Source organism: Orycteropus afer, unplaced genomic scaffold, assembly GCF_000298275.1.
Source record: "Orycteropus afer afer isolate SDZICR_OR568_19922 unplaced genomic scaffold, OryAfe1.0 scaffold00073, whole genome shotgun sequence".
In the NCBI taxonomy this organism is placed as follows: Eukaryota; Metazoa; Chordata; class Mammalia; order Tubulidentata; family Orycteropodidae; genus Orycteropus; species Orycteropus afer.
In genome coordinates, this window is record NW_006921660.1 from 4,569,827 (window position 1) to 4,588,734 (window position 18,908).

General features: G+C 36.9%; 1 protein-coding gene across 1 annotated transcript in view; it reads right to left on the bottom strand.

Annotated features, from left to right (window-relative positions):
* The window catches only part of TENM3 (teneurin transmembrane protein 3), a 628,633-nt gene extending 611,591 nt beyond the window's left edge, over nt 1-17,042 (bottom strand). The window contains exon 1 of the mRNA XM_042780948.1: nt 16,811-17,042. Coding sequence (XP_042636882.1) covers nt 16,811-17,042 — 232 coding nt within the window. The remainder of the gene's footprint in view (nt 1-16,810) is intronic.
* Nucleotides 17,043-18,908: the final 1,866 nt, after the last annotated feature.

Consider the following 18,908-nt stretch of genomic DNA (forward strand, 5'->3'; position numbering starts at 1 on the left):
ATTACTCCCACTGTGTCTAGAGGAGTGCTGTAAACTACATCTATCTACTTGCCCCCTCTGGAAGGTAATCTACAAAGCAGGTTGGCCGCCATGCCAGAAAGAACCACTGCCCTACTTAACAGCCAAAATTAGTTAACAATCAGATAGGCCGGGAGCTGAAAGAGAACTAAAAGGAAAACATTAACATGAAACAATGATAAACTGGAGCTATTTAACTTGTGTCTTTAAGTACAGAAATTTAAGGTTGAGTAAACATGACCATCTAAATCCTTTAATCCCACTGCTGACATTTATAGTGACTGAGAAGGATTAATTATTTTTGATCTCTGAATCATTTTAAGTGGTTAATATTTAAAAGTAATAAACTTTGGAGTTGCAGTAATTAGTCTAGTGGATCTGATTAATGTTTCAGGTTTTTGTCCGTCTTTGTAAAACCCGATTCTCACAAAAAATAAATTTTCTCAGCACCACTAAGTATTTCAGAAAACATGAAAAAGGGTTTCAGATTCCTTTCATTTTTGTATGATGACAAAGGTGAGCAGGAACACTGGGGAAATGAAAAGTTTGGGGTCTAACTGGAAATTCATAGCAGCATTAAATGCTGAATGGTAAGACCATATGGTCATATTTCTTTTGAAGTCTAGGATCAGTCCCCATTATTCACTATAATGGCATCCAAGACTAAACTAAATCTCAGTCTTTAGAATTAAAAGCATTTTCCTCCTGGCTCTAGAATCTTTCCCTTTCACAATTTCCAATATATCTGAATGATACTAAAGTAAACACATTATTAGTATCTTAATCAAAGGAGTTATTAATACATCTTCCCAATGCTGCTAGTGACATTGTAAAATTATATGCAGTGTGCATGTTTTATAAATGAACAATACTTTTGACCCATTTGGAATATACAGTACATAGAAACATGTAAAAAGTATTTGTCATGTTAGTAATATTCTAGTAAAAAAACTGCCAAAAAAGTAATCTATATCTAAAACCCTTTTTCTATTTGGAAATTAAATAGTTGAAAGGTAGGTTCCTGTATATATGCCACTAACTCTTCACGCTCTTCTTCACTAAAATCCTGGATACATTGTGTATGCTATTATCTTACCAGGGAAAATGTCTTTATCCAGCAAAACATTATTGTGTAATGGCAGTGGAAGTTGTTTTTAAGAGAAGATTGTGGTTATGGTTCAGTAAAGACAAGGAGACTCTGCCCTGAGCAGTAAACTGAAATCTCACTTTAGCTAAAACTGGATAAAAGGAAAAACATAAACCAAAAACTTTTCACATTCAACCACAGTTGTTTGAATTTGACTGGCTTCCCCACCCCTCCCCAATTCTTTTGGTAAATCATACATGCAGTGAAACACAGAGACCTTAAATGGATATGTTGATGAGTGCTAACAAATGTATACTTCATCTAACCTTGACCTCAAAACAAGATATAGCATACCCCCACACTTAAAGAAATCACTGTTCTGTGATTATGATTTCTTTTACCACAGTTTTTTTTTTTTTTTTTTTTTGCCTGTTGGTGAACTTTATATAAATGGAATGATAGCGTTTGTATCCTTTTACTTATGGTTTCTTTAGCTTAACATCACGTCTTTTAGATTTTGTTGCATATATTCTTAGTTCATTCTTTTGTATTCCCTAGTAGTATTCTGGGAGCTCTGGTAGCATAGTGCCTAAGGCACTGGACTGCTAACCAGAGGGCTGGTGGTTCAAACCCACCAGCAACTCCTCGGAAGGAAGATGGGGCAATCTGCTTCCGTAGTGATACTGCTTCGGCAACCCAAGGAGGGGTCGCTATGAGTCAGGTCCGACTCGTCGGCACATAACAGCAACAACAAGAAGTAGTATTCTAAGGTATGTGACTGCTAACCAGAAGGTTGGTGGTTCAAACACACCAGTCACTCTGTGGAAGGAAGATTTAGCAATCTACTTCCATAAAGATTTACCACTTCGGAAACCCAATGGGGGTCGCTATGTGTCAGAATCTACTCGATCGCAGTGGGTTTGGTTTGGTTTGGTTTTATTCTATTGTATGAATATATAACATGTTGTTATATCCACTTATTTGGTAATTCCATTTTCAGTTTATTATGAATAAAACTACTATCAACATAAGTTATCTCTTTTAGATAAATACTTTGAAGATGAATTGCTGGATCATAGTGGAAATGTTAAATTTAAGTTTATGTAAGAAATGCTAGTTTCTAAAGCAGTCCTGCTATTTTAATTTTACACTATATTTAGCGGAAGGAAGATTGGGCAATCTACTTCCCCAACGATACTGCCTCAGAAACCCAAGGAGGGGTCGCTGAGTCAGATCTGAATCTACGGCAATGAGTTTGTTTTTCTTTTGGTATTAGCAATGTATGAGAGTTCCAGTTGTTCCACATCCTCCCAAACATCTGGTGTTTGTTGATCTTTTTATTTTTACCTATTCTAGTGAATGAGCACTGATATCTCATTGTAGTTTTAATTTTCATTTCCTTGATGGCTAATGATGTTGAACACTTTTCCATGACATTCTACTTTTATTAGATATCTGTGTATCTTTTTATTATTTGTAGGCATTCTTTACATGTTCTGGATACAAGTCCTTTGATATGTATGTGTGTGGTTTCTCTTTTCATTTTCTTAAAGGTATCTTTTAATAAATGGAAGTCTCTATTTTTATGAAGTCCAATTTATCAATTTTTTCTTCCATTTTTATTGTTTTTTATGGTTCTCTGAGAAATTTTTGCCCATGGTTGCAAAGATATTAAAAGACATGTTGAGATTTATACTGTGTAATGTTTAAATTTATTTAGCAACTTAGCTAGGGTATAGGAGCTGGTGGCGCAGTGCCTGAAGCATTTGATTTCTAACCAGAAGGCTTGTGGTTCAAACCCATCAGCCACTCCTCAGAAGGAAGATTGGGCAATCTACTTCCACAGAGATAAAAAACCAAAACCAAACTCTGCCTGTTGAGTCGATTCAGATCTGACTCATAGTGACCCCTCCTTGGGTTTCTGAGGCAGTATCACTACGGAAGTAGATTGCCTAACCTTCCTTCTGAGGAGTTGCTGGTGGGTTTGAACCGTCAGGCTTCTGATTAGCAGTCAAATGCCTCAGGCACTACGTCACCAGAGATACTGCCTCTGGAACCCAAGTAAGGGTCACTATGAGTTGGAATTGACTCGACAGGAGTGAGTTTGGTTTGGTTTTTCTTTTTAGCTAGGGTATGGCACTCAGTAGTTTGGTCAAACACTACTCTAGATGTTGCTGTGAGGGTATTTTGTAAATGTCCTTAACATTTACAATCAATTGACTTTCAGTAAAGGAGATTATCTTTGGTAAGGTGATTGAGCCTCATCCAATTAGTTGAAGGCCTTAAGGACAAAAAGTGAGGTTTGTAGAGAAGAAAGAATTCTGTCTCAAGACAGTAACACAGAAATCCTTTCTGAGTTTCCAATTTGTGAGCCTGTCCATTTCTACTGCTGCAACAATTACTTTCCTATGTTTCCAGCCTTGTCCTGTAGATTTTGGACTTGGCAGCGCCTACAATCAAGTAAGACAATTCCTTCAAATCAATCAATCTCGCTCTCTCTCCCTCTCTCTACCCTTCTAAATCCAACCATCCATCTATCTATTCATGGTCTCTGACCATGCTGTAGTTTTCTAGCATAGTTTGGCTTCTTTGTGGAAATTAGAAAAATGAAAGAGTAGAGTAAAAAAAAGGATCAGACTTGGTTTTGACATTCATGAGCTGATAACTTGGTATTTTTAAATGTTTGTTTCTTAATTTTCTTCATCTATGAAATGGATTTATAGGCTCTCCAAGATCCCTACCACCCATATACATCTACGCAGAGGCAGAAAGAAGGCAGCACAGAGAGAAATGGAACATGAAAGAAAGTTGAAAACAATAGCATCAAGACCCCAAGAAGGAAGAAATGGAAGACAAAAGACCTTTGGTAAAAGTATTGAATCACCAGGGTTTGAATTTCCTTTTTCACCAGGGGCTTTTGGTTTATATTTCATCCACAAACTAAATCAAAAGTGCTATGGCATGTTCTGTCTGGAATCCATCCTGAAGTGAAAACCAACTTTCACAACTGTGTGGATTTTAACACGCTGCAGTTGACTGTCTGGAAAGGTGCTTTTACCTTCACCCCTGAAAGTGTTAGAAACAACTTGCTGCAGTTCCAAAGTAGGGATTATATTTTGCCTTGGATCTTTGGTAATTTAAAATTGGAAGGCTTTCCCAAATAGCACTGTTGTCCAAATAAAATCTCTGTTAATATTCTGCTATTTTTCTTTATGTGTTTTTTTCCCCCAGTAATTCTATGTATAGATTTTTGGTTTCTTTAGTTTTATACTTTAAAAGATTTTTTTTTTTTTTAGTAAAACACTTCATAAATTGCTTTTCGGTGCTCTTTCCTAAGCTGAAACTTCGTAATTATACACTTCAAAATGTATTGAGGTTAGAAGTTGATAAGAATTTGTTTTCCCATGAAAAGAATATGTAGGATGCCAGGATGGAGTACACAGGTCTATTGAGTCATCTGTGTCTGAACAACTGGACTAGGAGAATTCTAGAGTATGACTTCCATGTATGAGACTGTCTCTAAAGACATACATCCAGAATTCCAACAAGGAATACCTCTCCATACAAGTCTCTTCCAAGCTAAGATAGGAACTTCCTAAGCAAACACTGTGCTTACCTGGATACATGAATGTTCACTGTAGGATGCTAGGATAGTGGCCTTGTGGTGGGAAGACAGGAACTGGGATTAGCTGCTATCTTTTTCAGACTAATAAGAAAGCTGACTGCTTTTTCATGTGCTTATTGACCATTTGCACTTGTTCTTTATGAATTGTTTATTCATGTCATTTTCTCATTGAGTTGTTCCTCTTTCTATTTCCAATTTATGAAATTTCTCAGTATATTATAGATATGACCTTTTCATATATCACATGTATTATAAACATATTTCCCAATAAAATGACTTCATTTATGACATTTTTATTTACATATAAACCAAAAATCAAGCCACTTGTCACGGAGTTGATTTCGACTCACACAACCCCATGTGTGTCAGAGTAGAACTATGCTCCACAGGGTTGCCTGTGGCTATATAACCTTTCAGAAGTAGGTCACTGGGCCTTTGGTCCAAGGCCCCTCTGGGTGGATTTGAACCTCCAACCTTTCAGTCAGCAGCTGAGCACCTAACCATTTGTGTCACCTAGGGACTCCATCATATACAAAAGCTTTTGATTAAAAAACATAATTATTAAAGCTTAGTTTTCTTCTGAGTTTTTTAATTCCATTAGAATGATCTTCCTTTTTCTTCGAGTGTATAGATAGTCCCTGGGGCAGGCTGTGTACATTCACTACCACCTTCTCCTTGCCTTTGTAAATTGTAAAGGCTAGAAAGCAAAAACAATAAAGGTTTTCTCTACTTACGCCGCTAAGAGTGATCATATATAAGAGTTTGAAAAATGAGACGCAAGGACAAAGTCTCAGGGGAGTGAAAAGAAATAGTCCGATGTGAGAAAGGCTTTTTTCACCTCTGCTTTCATTTTTATTTCAACCAAATACATGAAAACACTGCAACACCTGGGCACCAGCAGGACAAAAGTCACATACTAAGGATGGTAGAGCAAAACATATAGAAGGAGCCAGGTCCTTCATGGCATCTTTTCGCTCTGGACAGTCTACTTCTCAACTTCTTGTTTTGTAAAGAAATGATTCTCCAAGGGTTGTTTTCAGAGCTTTCTGTTACTTATGGCTCAAGTCATTCTTATCTGATTCAATCTCCTAAATTAACTTCTAGAATTCTTATAGTGTTTTTTTTTTTTTGTTTGTTTTACATTTGTCTTGAATCCATCTTTATTTTTGAATATGCTGAGAGATATGGGTCCAATTTTATATTCTTCCAGATGGATAGCCAGTTGTGCCAGCACCATTTATCAAATCCCACTGAACAGAATAGCTATCTTTGTTTTATGTTATTTCCCTATATACTAAGTTCTATTTCTGAAATTTTAGTCTATTCCATTGGTCTGCTTGTCTTTACTTATGCTGATATCAAAAAATGTGATTGCAGCGGCCTCACAGTATTTTAAAATACATACATTAAGGCTATTCTATACTTACTATTTGCTTTTCATCCTATTTTTGGCAATTTAAGGGCATTTATTCTTCCACTTTAAGACCACCTTCTCCAGTTAAAAATAACCCTACTCACTGGGAATTTATTTGTAATGATCTTGCTTCATTTTGGGGCAATTCATATTCTTCTGACATGAATCTTCCCATCAATAGTGGCCATCTTTCCATTCTTTCAGATTTTGCTTAATATTTTATTCTAGTTGCTATCAAGTTGATTGTAACTCTTGATAACCCATGAAGTTCCTCAGTGGTGCAGATGGGTAAGTGCTTAACTACTAACTGAAAAGCTGGGGAGCTCTGGTGGCATAGTGCCTAAGACAGTTGACTGTTAACCAGAAGGCTGGCAGTTCAAACCCACCAGTCACTCCTCCGAAAGAAGATTGGGCAATCTACTTGATACCACCTGGGAAACCCAAGGAGGAGTCATATGAGTCACATCTGACTCGATGGCAGAGAGTGAGAGGTACCTTGGAAGACAGGCCTGACAATCTGCTTTTGAAAGTTTACAGCCTTCTGATAACCCTATAATGGGCATCTCTACTCTGCACACATGAGATTGCCATGAATATTTTATAGATCGCTTCATTTTAGGTTCATACAACTCTTCAAAATGTATTACAAAATATTTTATACTATTTACTGCCATTGAGATGGAATATATTTTAATGCTCAGATCTGGGTAGTTATTGCTTAATAGTCACTAAAATTGCTCAATAGTAGTAATAACATGAATCAGGCACTATTCTAAGGAATTTGCATATATTAACTTATTATATTCTTAACACCCAACAGATTGAAAGCAGAGGCACAATCTACAGATAAGAAAACTGAAACACAGAGAAATTAAGTAATTTGCCCAAGTAGTTTATTTTCCCAAAATTAGGTAACGTGATACACAGCTAGTAAGGAAAAGAGCTGTGGGTCAAATCTAGGTCACCTAGATTCAGAATCTGTACTCTTTAATATTGTGCTACACTGCCTGTGACATCTGTATATTTATCTTGTATTTATCCAAGTACCAAATTTGGTTCAAATTCTATTATTTTTTAAAATTTCTAGAGACATGTTGTTTTTGTACATATACAATCACACATATTTAATAAAAGTTCTGAAACTTTTTCCAAAAAAATATATAAATTGTTTAATTTTATTCTCTTATTGAAATTGGTGAACCATCTTAAAAGTTATCTGGTGCTGCTATAACAGAAACACCGCAAGTGAATGGCTTTAACAAACAGGAATTTATTCTCTCACAGTTTGTTGTTGTTGCTATTTGCCATTTAGTCGGACCCAACTCATAGCGACCCCTCCTTGGGTCTCCGAGGCAGTATCACTACAGAAGTAGATTGCACAAAGTTCTCACAGTTTAGAGGCTAGAAGTTCGAATTCAGGACACCAGATCTAGGGTAAGGCTTTTTACTTCTATCCGCTCTAGAGGAAGGTCCTTATCTCTTTTCAATATCTGTGGGCTTGGTGTCTCCTGGAGCTCTCCATGTGTCCTGGCATCATCAATATTTTCATAGGTCTAGGAGATCCACAGCACAGGGACCCTGCATCCAAAGTACGCAAATTGCTTCCAGATCTTCTTTCTCGGTGAATCTGAAGTCCCTCTCTCTCTGCTCACTTCTTTCTCCTTTTATCTCTTGTTAAATAAAAGGTGATGCAAGCCACACCTCAGGGAAACTCCCTTTACTTTGGATCAAGGCTGTGACTTGATTAACAGTGGATCAAACCCATCCGTGGCTCCATGGGAGAAAGATTTAACAGTCTACTTCCTTAAAAATTATAGCCTTGGAACTTCTATGAGGCAGTTCCATTCTGTCCTAAAGGGTTGCTATGAGTTGGAATTGACTCAATTAAAAGGCAAGAAGGCAATGAGCTTGGTATTTTGGTATCCCACCCTAATCCCCTAAAAACTGATAGGCTGATCACATGAGATCACATGATGGGGGATGACAACACCCTTATACAATTGCCAAGCTATATCATTACATTACTGCCCAACCGTGGAGAATCATGGCCAAGTCAGGTGGACATATTTTGGGGGACACATTTCCATTTACGACATTGAAAACTATTTTGAGTATTAATTATGATAGTAGGTGAATCTTTCTTATGTTCCAGACTTTACTTAAAATGGTCCTAGGAATCTCACCATTTAGAATGCTGTTTAATTCTTTTGATTATCTTAAATGTGACTATCATACTTAAATGTTTTTCTTGTTTTACTTAGTATATTTAAAAACTGATAATGGTTGCTTTATTTCATTCAAAATCTTTTCATCATCTATTGATAGAATCATATTTTTCCACATTGATTTATTAATGTAATTATACAAATAGATTTGCTAACACTGAAAAATCTCTAGCATTGCCTGGTAATCATTTGGTTACTCATTTGCCCTAGAACATTTGTCATTGCATACATTGCTGGATTCTTATATGCAAATAGTTATTTAGAATTTGTATACATATTGAGAACTAATTTTGGTTTATGTAGCTATTTTTTGTACTATTTTAGCCATGTTTTGTTATTAAGATTATGCCAATTACATAAAATGAACTTGGGTGCTTTCCATATTTGTAGGGAGTACTGAAATGCTTTTGAACATTGGCCTTAATTGTACTGTTTCTTTTCAAATCACCTTTCTAAATTTCTCGTGAGATTATTGGTTTTGACAAGTCTTCTTGTTCTGAAATCAGTTTGGGTTATTCATATTTTACTAAGAAATAATAAATTTCTTTTAGATTTTTCAAAGTTGTTGCTTGGAACATTCTTTTAGTGGTTTCAGTCTCTTCAATATTTCTCATTTTTGTTCTTGTTATTCCTTAATCTGGATCATGAGAGGCTTTCTATTTTTTTAAGATTCAGTTTTTTTTTCTTGTTGTTGTTTTTAATTACAGCTTGCTTTTTATTATCTCCCTTTCCCTATTTTCCTTTGGTTTGTTTTCCTGATAAATGATTTTATTCATTTCTTAAGATGTATAAATTTTTTTTAAAAAATATTTATTCTTTAAATATATTATCTAAGAACATAATTTTCCTATGATTATAGCTTTTACTGTCTCCCATAAATCCATAAATTTTGGAAGTAGAATTTTTCTTTTCGTTGATTTTTATTGTTTGTTATCATAATCCAAGGGGAAAAAAAAGGTATTTTTGTTTATCTTTTTGTTATTTATTTCTAACATTCTTAGATTTTATGATCAAATTTTTTTTGATCTCTGGTGGCATAGGACCTAAGGCATTTGACTGCTAACCAGAAGGCTGGACTTTCAAACCCACCAGCCACTCCTGGGAAGGAAGACTGGTCAATCTACTTCCATAGAGATACCGCCTTGGAAACCCAAGGAGGGGTCGCTATGAGTGAGTTTGGTTTTTTTGACCTCTTTTTTGAATAATTTTTACTTTATAAATTTAGCTACTGTATTGTCTACTGTATGCAGTGTTACTGTTATGTGTCGTCGAGTTGGACCTGACCCATAGCAACCCCTCCATGGGTTTCTGAGGCAGTATCACTATGGAAGTAGATTGCCCAACCTTCCTTCCAAGGAGTAGCTGGTATGCAATATAAGCATGTTAATCTGTCTATACGTTGTACCTTTTATCATTTACAAAATAGCCCTTTTTATCCTGTTTAGTGTTCATAATTTCATAATAAATGCCAATTTTTCTAATATTGTCACTCTTGCTTTCTTTTTGCTTATATATTTACTTGATATCTCTTCATTCATCTCTTTATTCTAATTCTTTATCATTTTGTCTGTTTCTTATAAACACCATGCAAATTTTATTTATTTATTTTGAATATTTTTTCCTGCCCTCTAGTTAGTGATTTAAGGAGCTCTGGTGGTGTAGTGGTTAAAGCATTTGGCTGATAACTAAAAGGTCAGTGGTTCGAACCCACTAGACGCTCCATGGAAGAAAGATGAGGCAGTCTGCTTCCATAAAGATTTACTGCCTTGGAAACCCAATGGGGGTCATTATGAGCAGGAATGAACTCAGTGGCAGTGAGTTCAAATTTCAATTAGCGGTTTACCCTCCCTTCCCTATATAACTTTTAAAAACCAAATAAATCTTTTGTACTTACTGCAAAATTCAGTACATTCACATTTTATGTAATGATTGATCTAGAAAATTGTATGCCTTCCATCTTGTTTTATGCCTGCTCGTGATTTTTCTTAGTGTTTCCTCTTTATTCTTGTAGATATTTTTTGTTAAATTGGTCAAATTGCTATTCATTCCCTTCCTTCTCTCCCTGACAATTAGGTGGGTCTTCAGTTTTTTGTTCCCTAATGATTACATCTCCCTTCATACATTCATATTCACGTTTTTTTAAAAAAGAAAGTTACCGTGGAATCAATTCCAACTTATGCCAACCCCATGTGTGTCAGAGAACTATGTTCCATAAAGTTTTCGTCAGCTGATTTTTCAGAAGTTGATCAGCAGGCCTTCTGAGGTGCCTTCTCTATGGACTCAAACCTCCAGTTTTCTGGTTAGCAGCCAAGAATGTTAACAGACTATATCATTCACTGAACAATATGTTTTCATTATTATACAAATCTAAGACACCAGTTATTTTCCTCCACCAAGCTCTATTCCATTACCCTCTCTCCATTCATATGAAAGTTTGGAAGTTTATTTTCCCCTGCCACTTTTTTCATTATTGGACTTTGTTGAGATAGGTAAGTACTTCTTGCAGTCTTTTGTTAAAGTTTATCCCGTGGTACATCTTACACCTTTCCAATTGCTCTTTCATCAACATATGAAATTTAATGACATATAAAGCAAAGCTGACTACTCATCACGATTTCCTCTCCTTTTCTTAAGTCTTGATTCTGATTCAATCAGCATTCCTTCTTGAGTTCTCCTTAGATAATGTACATTGGTGACACAGTCTCTAAATTTTTTGCTTGTCCCTAAATGCCTTTCATTTATGCTGAGGGATGAATGATATTCCATCTTTGTATAGAATCCCTGGGCCATAGTTTTTTCTTTCAGTAGATATTATTCTTCTGCTGTCTTCTAGCTTCCACTGTTGCAGATTGGAAATTCATTATTAGTGTAATTTTTCTTTCTTTCCAATAACCAAAAAAAAAGAAAAAAACCCACAACTTTTTTTTTCTCTCCTAAAATCTTGTAAAACATTTTCATCCCTAAATTACAAACAAAAAATTACCTGACATATAGGTTTGTGTCACATGCACCTGTGTGTGTATGTGTATGTTTGCTTCTCAATCATGCCTGTAATTTTCTTTTGTGAGTTATTTCTTCCATCTGGTCATTAAGAACAATTAATTTGGATCTCAGTGACCATCCACTCTACTTCAACTGACCTATTGAATACTTTAGTTTGTAAATTATGGATTCTTTCCCCTTGGCTTTCTGTTGTTTTGTGTTGCTTTTTTTTTTTTTTTTCTCTCCTGTACTGAATTTTTGTGTTCTTATAAATTTTTTTTGTCCTAATTGTTCTCTCTCTCTTCTCTATTGTTTATTTTCAGTTTTCATTAGGAGCTTCCTCTTCTGTATATTCTGAATCCTATGCCACTTCCTACATGCTGGGTACCATTAAGTATGTTTTTGTTTACTTGAGGTGCCTTAGGAATAATGGGGAGACCTATTAGACTTCAGAGACAAGCCTTTCAACTCCCTGGCTTCATTAGCTGGCACTTTCACAGTCTCAGACTAGAGAAAATGCATCTGTTTAGGTTTCCACACCGCATGAAGGGCCAAGGAAATCAGCTGCTTCTGCAAGGCAACATTCATTCAATAGGGGAGGCGGGCCAGATTCTCTCTGGAACCAGGAAGCCACTGGCATTATTTCTCATCTTCACCGTAGAGCTCTTCACCCACATTCCAAGCTCTCCTTTGACTTAAAGAGACTAAGTTCCTATACCAGCTTTGTCTTTTTGGACCCAGATAGAGTTTCAGGTATCACTTGCATCCTTAATCACTGCTCATTTCAGGGGAGATAAGTCATCACCTTTGGAGGTGGTTAAGCCACCATCATGCTAGGATCCTGAATTCACCTGTATAGGAAAGCTCAGCTTGCTCCCCTAATGTCTTTTTGTTTCTTCAAAACAAAGAGCAGTCTTGATAAGAGGCAGGTTGAGCATCAGTAATATTTGGATAAAAGACTGGCTAGGCAGTGCCTAAGGCACTTGACTGCTAACCAGAAGGCTAGCGGATCAAACTCACCAGCCACTTCTCAGAAGGAAGGTTGGGCAATCTCCTTCCGTAGTTATACTGCCTCAGAAACCCAAGGACTGGTTGCTATGAGTCGGGTCCGACTCGACGGCACATAACAACAACAGGCCTCAGAATGCAACGCACTAGGGAAAAGCAGCAGTGGGAATCAGAGCTTGGGGAATGTACCTTCTCTCATCTTCCTTCCTCCACTGCAGAAGCACCTCATAAAGTACATTTGACTGGCCTCGGGCAAGCAATGTCATGAAGTGAGAAGCAGAAATCATGGTTTTAGGAGTTGGAAGCTACTGGGGAATAGTGATGAAGATGAGAAGAATGAGAAGGTAAGTTCCAACGCAGCTGTAAGGAAAAATGAAGGTTTCTAGGGAGGAAAGAGTAAAGGTGGGTCACACTTAGACATCAAGGCATGCCTGTCATTGCCAATCTGGCTTTGTCCTTCCCTCTCCTCTTTTCTTCTTCTTTTTTTACTTTAATTAAAGTTATATATAAACATATTCATAATGATATCTGTTTTTAAAATTTAATATCAGGTAACATTTCTCCCCACTGCCATTTCTATGAATGCAGAGTAAGTGGTAGTCTATTTATTTTAAAATTCAGAATGTCATTACCCCAACACAGATTACTGACTGAATGTGCAACACTATGTGTGAGGACTGTCTCAGAGGTGATTCTTTTCAAGCTTACAGTGCTGGGGAATAAAAATGTTCTTATTTGTGGACCTCACCTAGTCTCAAAATTCACCCTCACATCCAGCAGTCCTTGTTGGAGGCAATAAGCATTCTTACTTGGTCAAGAACACTATAAAAATGTACACAGCACAAAGAACTGCAGCAGAGAAAAAGATCTTTTATTTTATCACTTCTCTGTAACTGTGGGATGATGCTATGCAGCTGTTTCATAGGAAAAGTGTCTCAGATCTGATGGGATAAATTCTCTTCAAAGATGAATCAAAGAAAATAGCATCCAAGGATGCAAAACAAGCCATTATTACTCTAACCCCCTCACACATACACACAGAGCTCCACAGCTGTAAAAAGAGCAACTACTCCCATCACATAATAAACTATATGAAGAGATTTAAAAAGAGAGAGAAAGAGATCTGTGGGAGACTCAGTCAGACTTACATATCACTGTGAAAACAAAATCATCCCAAACCCCACAATATCTAAATATAACATGTAATTACCAGTAGTCACCTGCCAATCAATAAAGCCATATAAAATGATTATAAAATCAAGTTAGGGAATAGGCCATAAATTTGGTTAATCAAAATAAAAACATCATATTTCTAGATTGAATTCCCTATGTGATTGCATTAATGGGATCTCTACTTATCATTTCCTCAGCTGAAGTGGCATTTCCTATGTCATTCAAGGTCTAAGTGGATACTGTGCTGAAGAGTTGTTTTATTCAATGGATGAGCTAAATTGGCATGATTCTTTGGAATGGTTTCAAAGATCTTTGGCTACTATTAATATTTTTAATTTTTCATTTTTATTATGTGTATGATGTCAGGAGCTGTGGCAGGAAGCACATTTTTTTCAATTAAATAATTAATCCCACAGCATCATTGCCAGTGGGGAAAAATTGACATCTGTCAGGTTCAAAGAAAATGAAAGCCTGAGAGGAGTTTTCACTATGCTTGCTCAAGAAAAACATAATCTGATAGCAGGCTTTCCTTATTCGTTTCTCTCCTACACTGACTCTTCCTACTACAAGCACTCCTTGTATCATACCACAGGAAAGGAAAAGTATTTGTAATGCTTTCCTGTCCCTCATCCCCATTCACCCAATCATAAAATCATATCAACTTCGTTTCCTAGAGGAGCTCTGGTGGTGTAGTGATTAAAGCATTTGGCTGCTAACTAAAAGGTTGGTGGTTTGAACCCACCAGCCACTCTGCAGAAGAAAGATGAGGCAGTCTGCTTCTGTAAAGGCTTATAGTCTTAGAAATATTATGGGGCAGTCCTCAAGGGTCACTATGGGTCAGAATCAACCTGATGGCAGTAGTATGTCTCCAGTTTGCTCACATCTCTCTGTCCACACTAAATAAACAAAAACCAGTTCTCATCGAGTCAATTCTAACCCCTGGCCAGCTACACAAGCACCATCTTAATCCAAAATTGACTAAAATGCCTCCATTTTACTTCAAATAAACCCTAGGGCAATTATTACACTGAATTGCCTATTTTCCCCTTTCACAAAAGCACAGAGGTTAGAAAGATGAGTGTTAGAGGTAGATTGCTCTGAATAAAATTCCAGTTCAGTTTCTTCTAGCCAAGGGATCATATGCCTTTTCACACCTCAAAAGTTTCAGTCTACAAAAGGAGCATACTTTTGGTACCTACTTCATAAGGTTACTGTGAAGGTCAAATGATAAGGAGCTCTGGTGGTGTAGTGCCTAAGGCTAACCAGAAGGCTGGTGGTTCAAACCCCCAGCCACTTCTCGGAAGGAACGTTGCACAATCTACTTCTGTGGAGATACCGCCTCAGAAACCCAAAGAGGGGTTGCTGTTTTAAAACCTCCTCTCACTACTCCATTCAGCTGCTCCAGACAAGAGGCCTCCATCTGCTGTCTTACTCAGTTTCCTTTCCCTATGCTCCTTTCATTCTCCAGGCCTGGGCTTTCAAGGAGCTGAGTAATAGTACTATTTGGTCCCCTAAGAATTTCAGGCCCAGGGTTTCCACAGATGGTATCACCATGCTGTCAACAACAGTCTGCACTGGATTAATGCTGCCTAGGAGGTGAAAATTTTAGTTAGCTATTTTTAACCTGTTTAAGCATCCATCCGTTCTGCCAAAACTAAATGCTTGCTTAGGGTGGGAGATGAGCCTTCCCAAAGTATCATACCACATGTGCTGCTTTATTTCTTCTAATAGTATTCTCAATGTAGCTCCCTTCTCCTCAGCTGGGTATTAAACAGTTATTTTTGTTATAGAAAAGCAAAACTTCACAGTGAGTTCAGATTGCTTGCATTTATACATTACCTACCATTTTCTTTTAGTTGGTAAATAATGTACCCTGATAATGTACGTCAGCTGTGAAGACCATATAGAAAAAAAAATGGTTTCGAGTTATAATGCATTATACAATGTTGCTAAAGCCCCTTGACTACCAAGAGTACATATTTCAAATGTCTGTTCTACATCCTACCTTACAGGATTGAATTAAAAAATGCTAAGCTATTTTGTCTCCTTTCATAAAATATGGTAATTAATTAGTAGCATATTTTACTTAAGCTATTTTATTGACTTAATGAGTAAGTCACGTTTTAGAAGGGACATCCTCTATAGAAAAATCAAATGAGTTTTAACATGAACTGATTTGGGTGAGTGAACACTATTTCAAACGAGTTAGGATGGCTCTTTTCACAATGCAGAGAAGAATCATGGAAATTTTTCAAACTTTTGGATAATTTATTACATTATTATTTTTTTCATAAGATTCTTCCTGCCCAATATCAAACTGCTACTCACACTATTTATAAGGTGACTGGAAAAGAATAGATATATTCCACATGATTTATTTCTCTTCATTTTACTTCCCAATTAAATTAGCTAAGGGATGCTAAATTCTATGTAAATGGTACAGTGTAATACAAATGTGAGAGGATTTTTTTATTTGTTGTCATTTTATCCACATCTCAAGACTATACTAGAAGAAGCAAAATATAGCTATGTATTCCTAATATAAAATAAACTATTCCCTTAAAAATGTAGAAATCAGTGGGTTTAGGATTGTGAAATAAAATTATAAAAGTCATTATTCTATTGGTGGAATATGCAGGAAGAAAAAAAAAGTACAAAAATGTTCAATAAATGTGTGTGAATGACTAAGTCATAATGGATTATATTATAGGAACTAGATATAAAATAAAACTTTAATGTTCTAGGTTGCCAGAGAGGAAGAAAATGGTGCCACGTTCCACAGCAGGTCCGTTTGTAAAACAGACAAACACAAACACACACTTGGGATAGATGGATCATGAAATGACCCAGAACAATCATTCTTACTTTCTTATTAGGGAAAGTTGAGTTTCTTGAGCCAACAGCTCCTGTTCTCCCTACACCCAATCAAACTATAAAAACCATAATGTTTGTGGGTACCTTCAGGAGACTATAATGGAACCCTAGAGACCTGAGTTTTAAGTTCAGCCATGTGCAGACTCATAAACCTTCCATATAAATGTGGAGCTGTGGAATAAGCTACCCTGAATTTCAGTACGTGTGCCTGGGGCCAGTGTTTCCAGGGTTGGCTTTCTATCACTAACCTGCAATACTGTGCAATCATCTAATACCTCAACATCAGGATTAGTGGAAAGGACACCACAATCAGAAAATAATCATGTCACCATGAAGGGGCGAAAAGTGCCACCTACAGTGAGGAACACTTGCACATGCCTTGTTTTACTAGAACAATTACCTACCTTGTCTGGTGTACTCGTCTGCTTCTCTGTGAACCAAATCCTTTACTCTGTTTCCATAAAGCAGCCGTGAGGAATCATGATCAAAAGCTTTCAAGGTTTCACTAGAACTGTAAGACTTCTGTGTAGGTACCCTACACTCGTCATTGTCTGCTGAGGAATTTGTATACCGCCGTTCTTTTTCTCGTCTGCTCTTGGTCAGGGAGCAATAAGGCCTACGTTCTTTCACATCCATACTTCATTCCTTCTGTGTGCACATCAGTCCTGTTTCTTACAAATTATGCTCAGTGTACAATTCTCATTGGCCTCTCTGTGAAGAGAAAAGGTTGATGTGATGTCAGCATAATATTCATTTAAAAACCAACTATACTACGACTTTCTCAATCAAGAGCATGCTGGAAAACAATAGGATTGTCCCTGTAGGTAACTAGCTTTCAATGAGAAATTAAAATTCGTAAAATATTCTTTATGACCAGAATAAGAGGCACATAATCTGCTCATGAGCATTCATACTTTCTGTTAATGAAAGCTACAGATGCTTTTCCTACATATTATCTCTGATTCTTCAGATGAATACAGGAAAAATTAAAGCTCAAGCTCAAATTTCACTACAGAAGCCAGCTAAAAGTTGGCCCCACTAGTTTGTTAAATTTCTCAGAATGGAAGTTTCCTCTTGCAACATTTTCTCCATTCACAAATAAATTTCCTTTCATGTTCTTACAAAAATTTATGCTAGTTTTTTTTTTTTTTCTTTCATTTTTTACTTTTAAATGGTGGAGCAAATTGGGAGATTCTTGGAACTTAAACGTTGCATTGAACGTTTTATTATTTTTTACAAAGACTTTTTTCTTCTACGGGCACAATTTTCCTGTGTTAAGGGCATAAACGTCTTGAATTGCAGAAAAGCTGGTCCTCCTCTCATGCCCTTCTTAAAGTGCATTTTCCTTTCTAGAATGTGAATTTAATAAGTGCTATGCTGATATTTAAGGCAATTTGTATGGCTAATTTGATGGGGTAGTTTCCTGCAACTGCCAGTGGCAAGAACACGCTGGAAGGAACAAGGCAAATTGTCTTTCTTTGCTTAGCAACTCTCTTTTCCCTCAATTTGCTGAGCTGACAGTGGGAAAGTAAAAAGGAACACTCTGCTGCCTAAGATTGGGCCTAGAAGAGGGATAATTGCTCAGGGTTAATCCTCATTTTATATGGTCCTCCTTTTGGTTTTCCTTTGTCTTTATCTTTTCTCATTTTGTCTTTCCTTTTTTAATCTGAAGGTCGCTGAAGGCCCTGTCTTCAGCCCTCAGTGTTTTTCCCCACTCCACTTCCTAAATTCACTTTTCATTTGAGTGATTTCCATAATCTGTTTGAAACAAATGATTCCCCGTGAGCACTCCGTCTTTTCTTCGGCTGAGAGGACTTAAGGATTGTGACCGCTATTTACAAATTCTCATCCTTGTACTGTGTGCCTCTCAACAGTCTCTCTTTCTCTGTTCATCATTCTCTATCATTATACACATTGTATTTCTCTTTAATGTGCTTCCAACTTGGAGCCTCGTTGCCAATGCTGAATCTCACATGTCGACTTAGCTTACATCTAAACTGTCAGCAAGTCTTGATTTTTTTCTGTGCAACACTACCCCACTGTCATCAAGTCAATTCCAACTCATAGTGACCTCCGTTGGGTTTCCAAGGCTGTACATCTTTACAGAAGTAGATTGCTTCATTTTACCACGGGACAGCTGATGGGTTTGAAATGTTGACTTTCTGGTCAGTAGGCAAATGCCTTACCCACTAAGCCACCAGAGCTACCACTCTTATGCTTTTCACATTCTCACTTCTGCCATCCATACATTTATAAGAAGCATGCTAGACTATTTGGACTGGAATGGCCAGAGCTACAGGGCCTATGCTCAGAAGCTTTTGGACTACACCTCCCTGATACCTCTTAAACCAAACTATACCCTCTCCTACCCATATTGCCCTGGTGATGTAGTGCCTAAGGCATTTGACTACTAACCAGAAAGCTGGTGGTTCAAACCCACTAGCCATTCCTTGGAAGGAAGATTGGGCAATGTTCTTTCATGAGTCGAATCCACTCGATGGC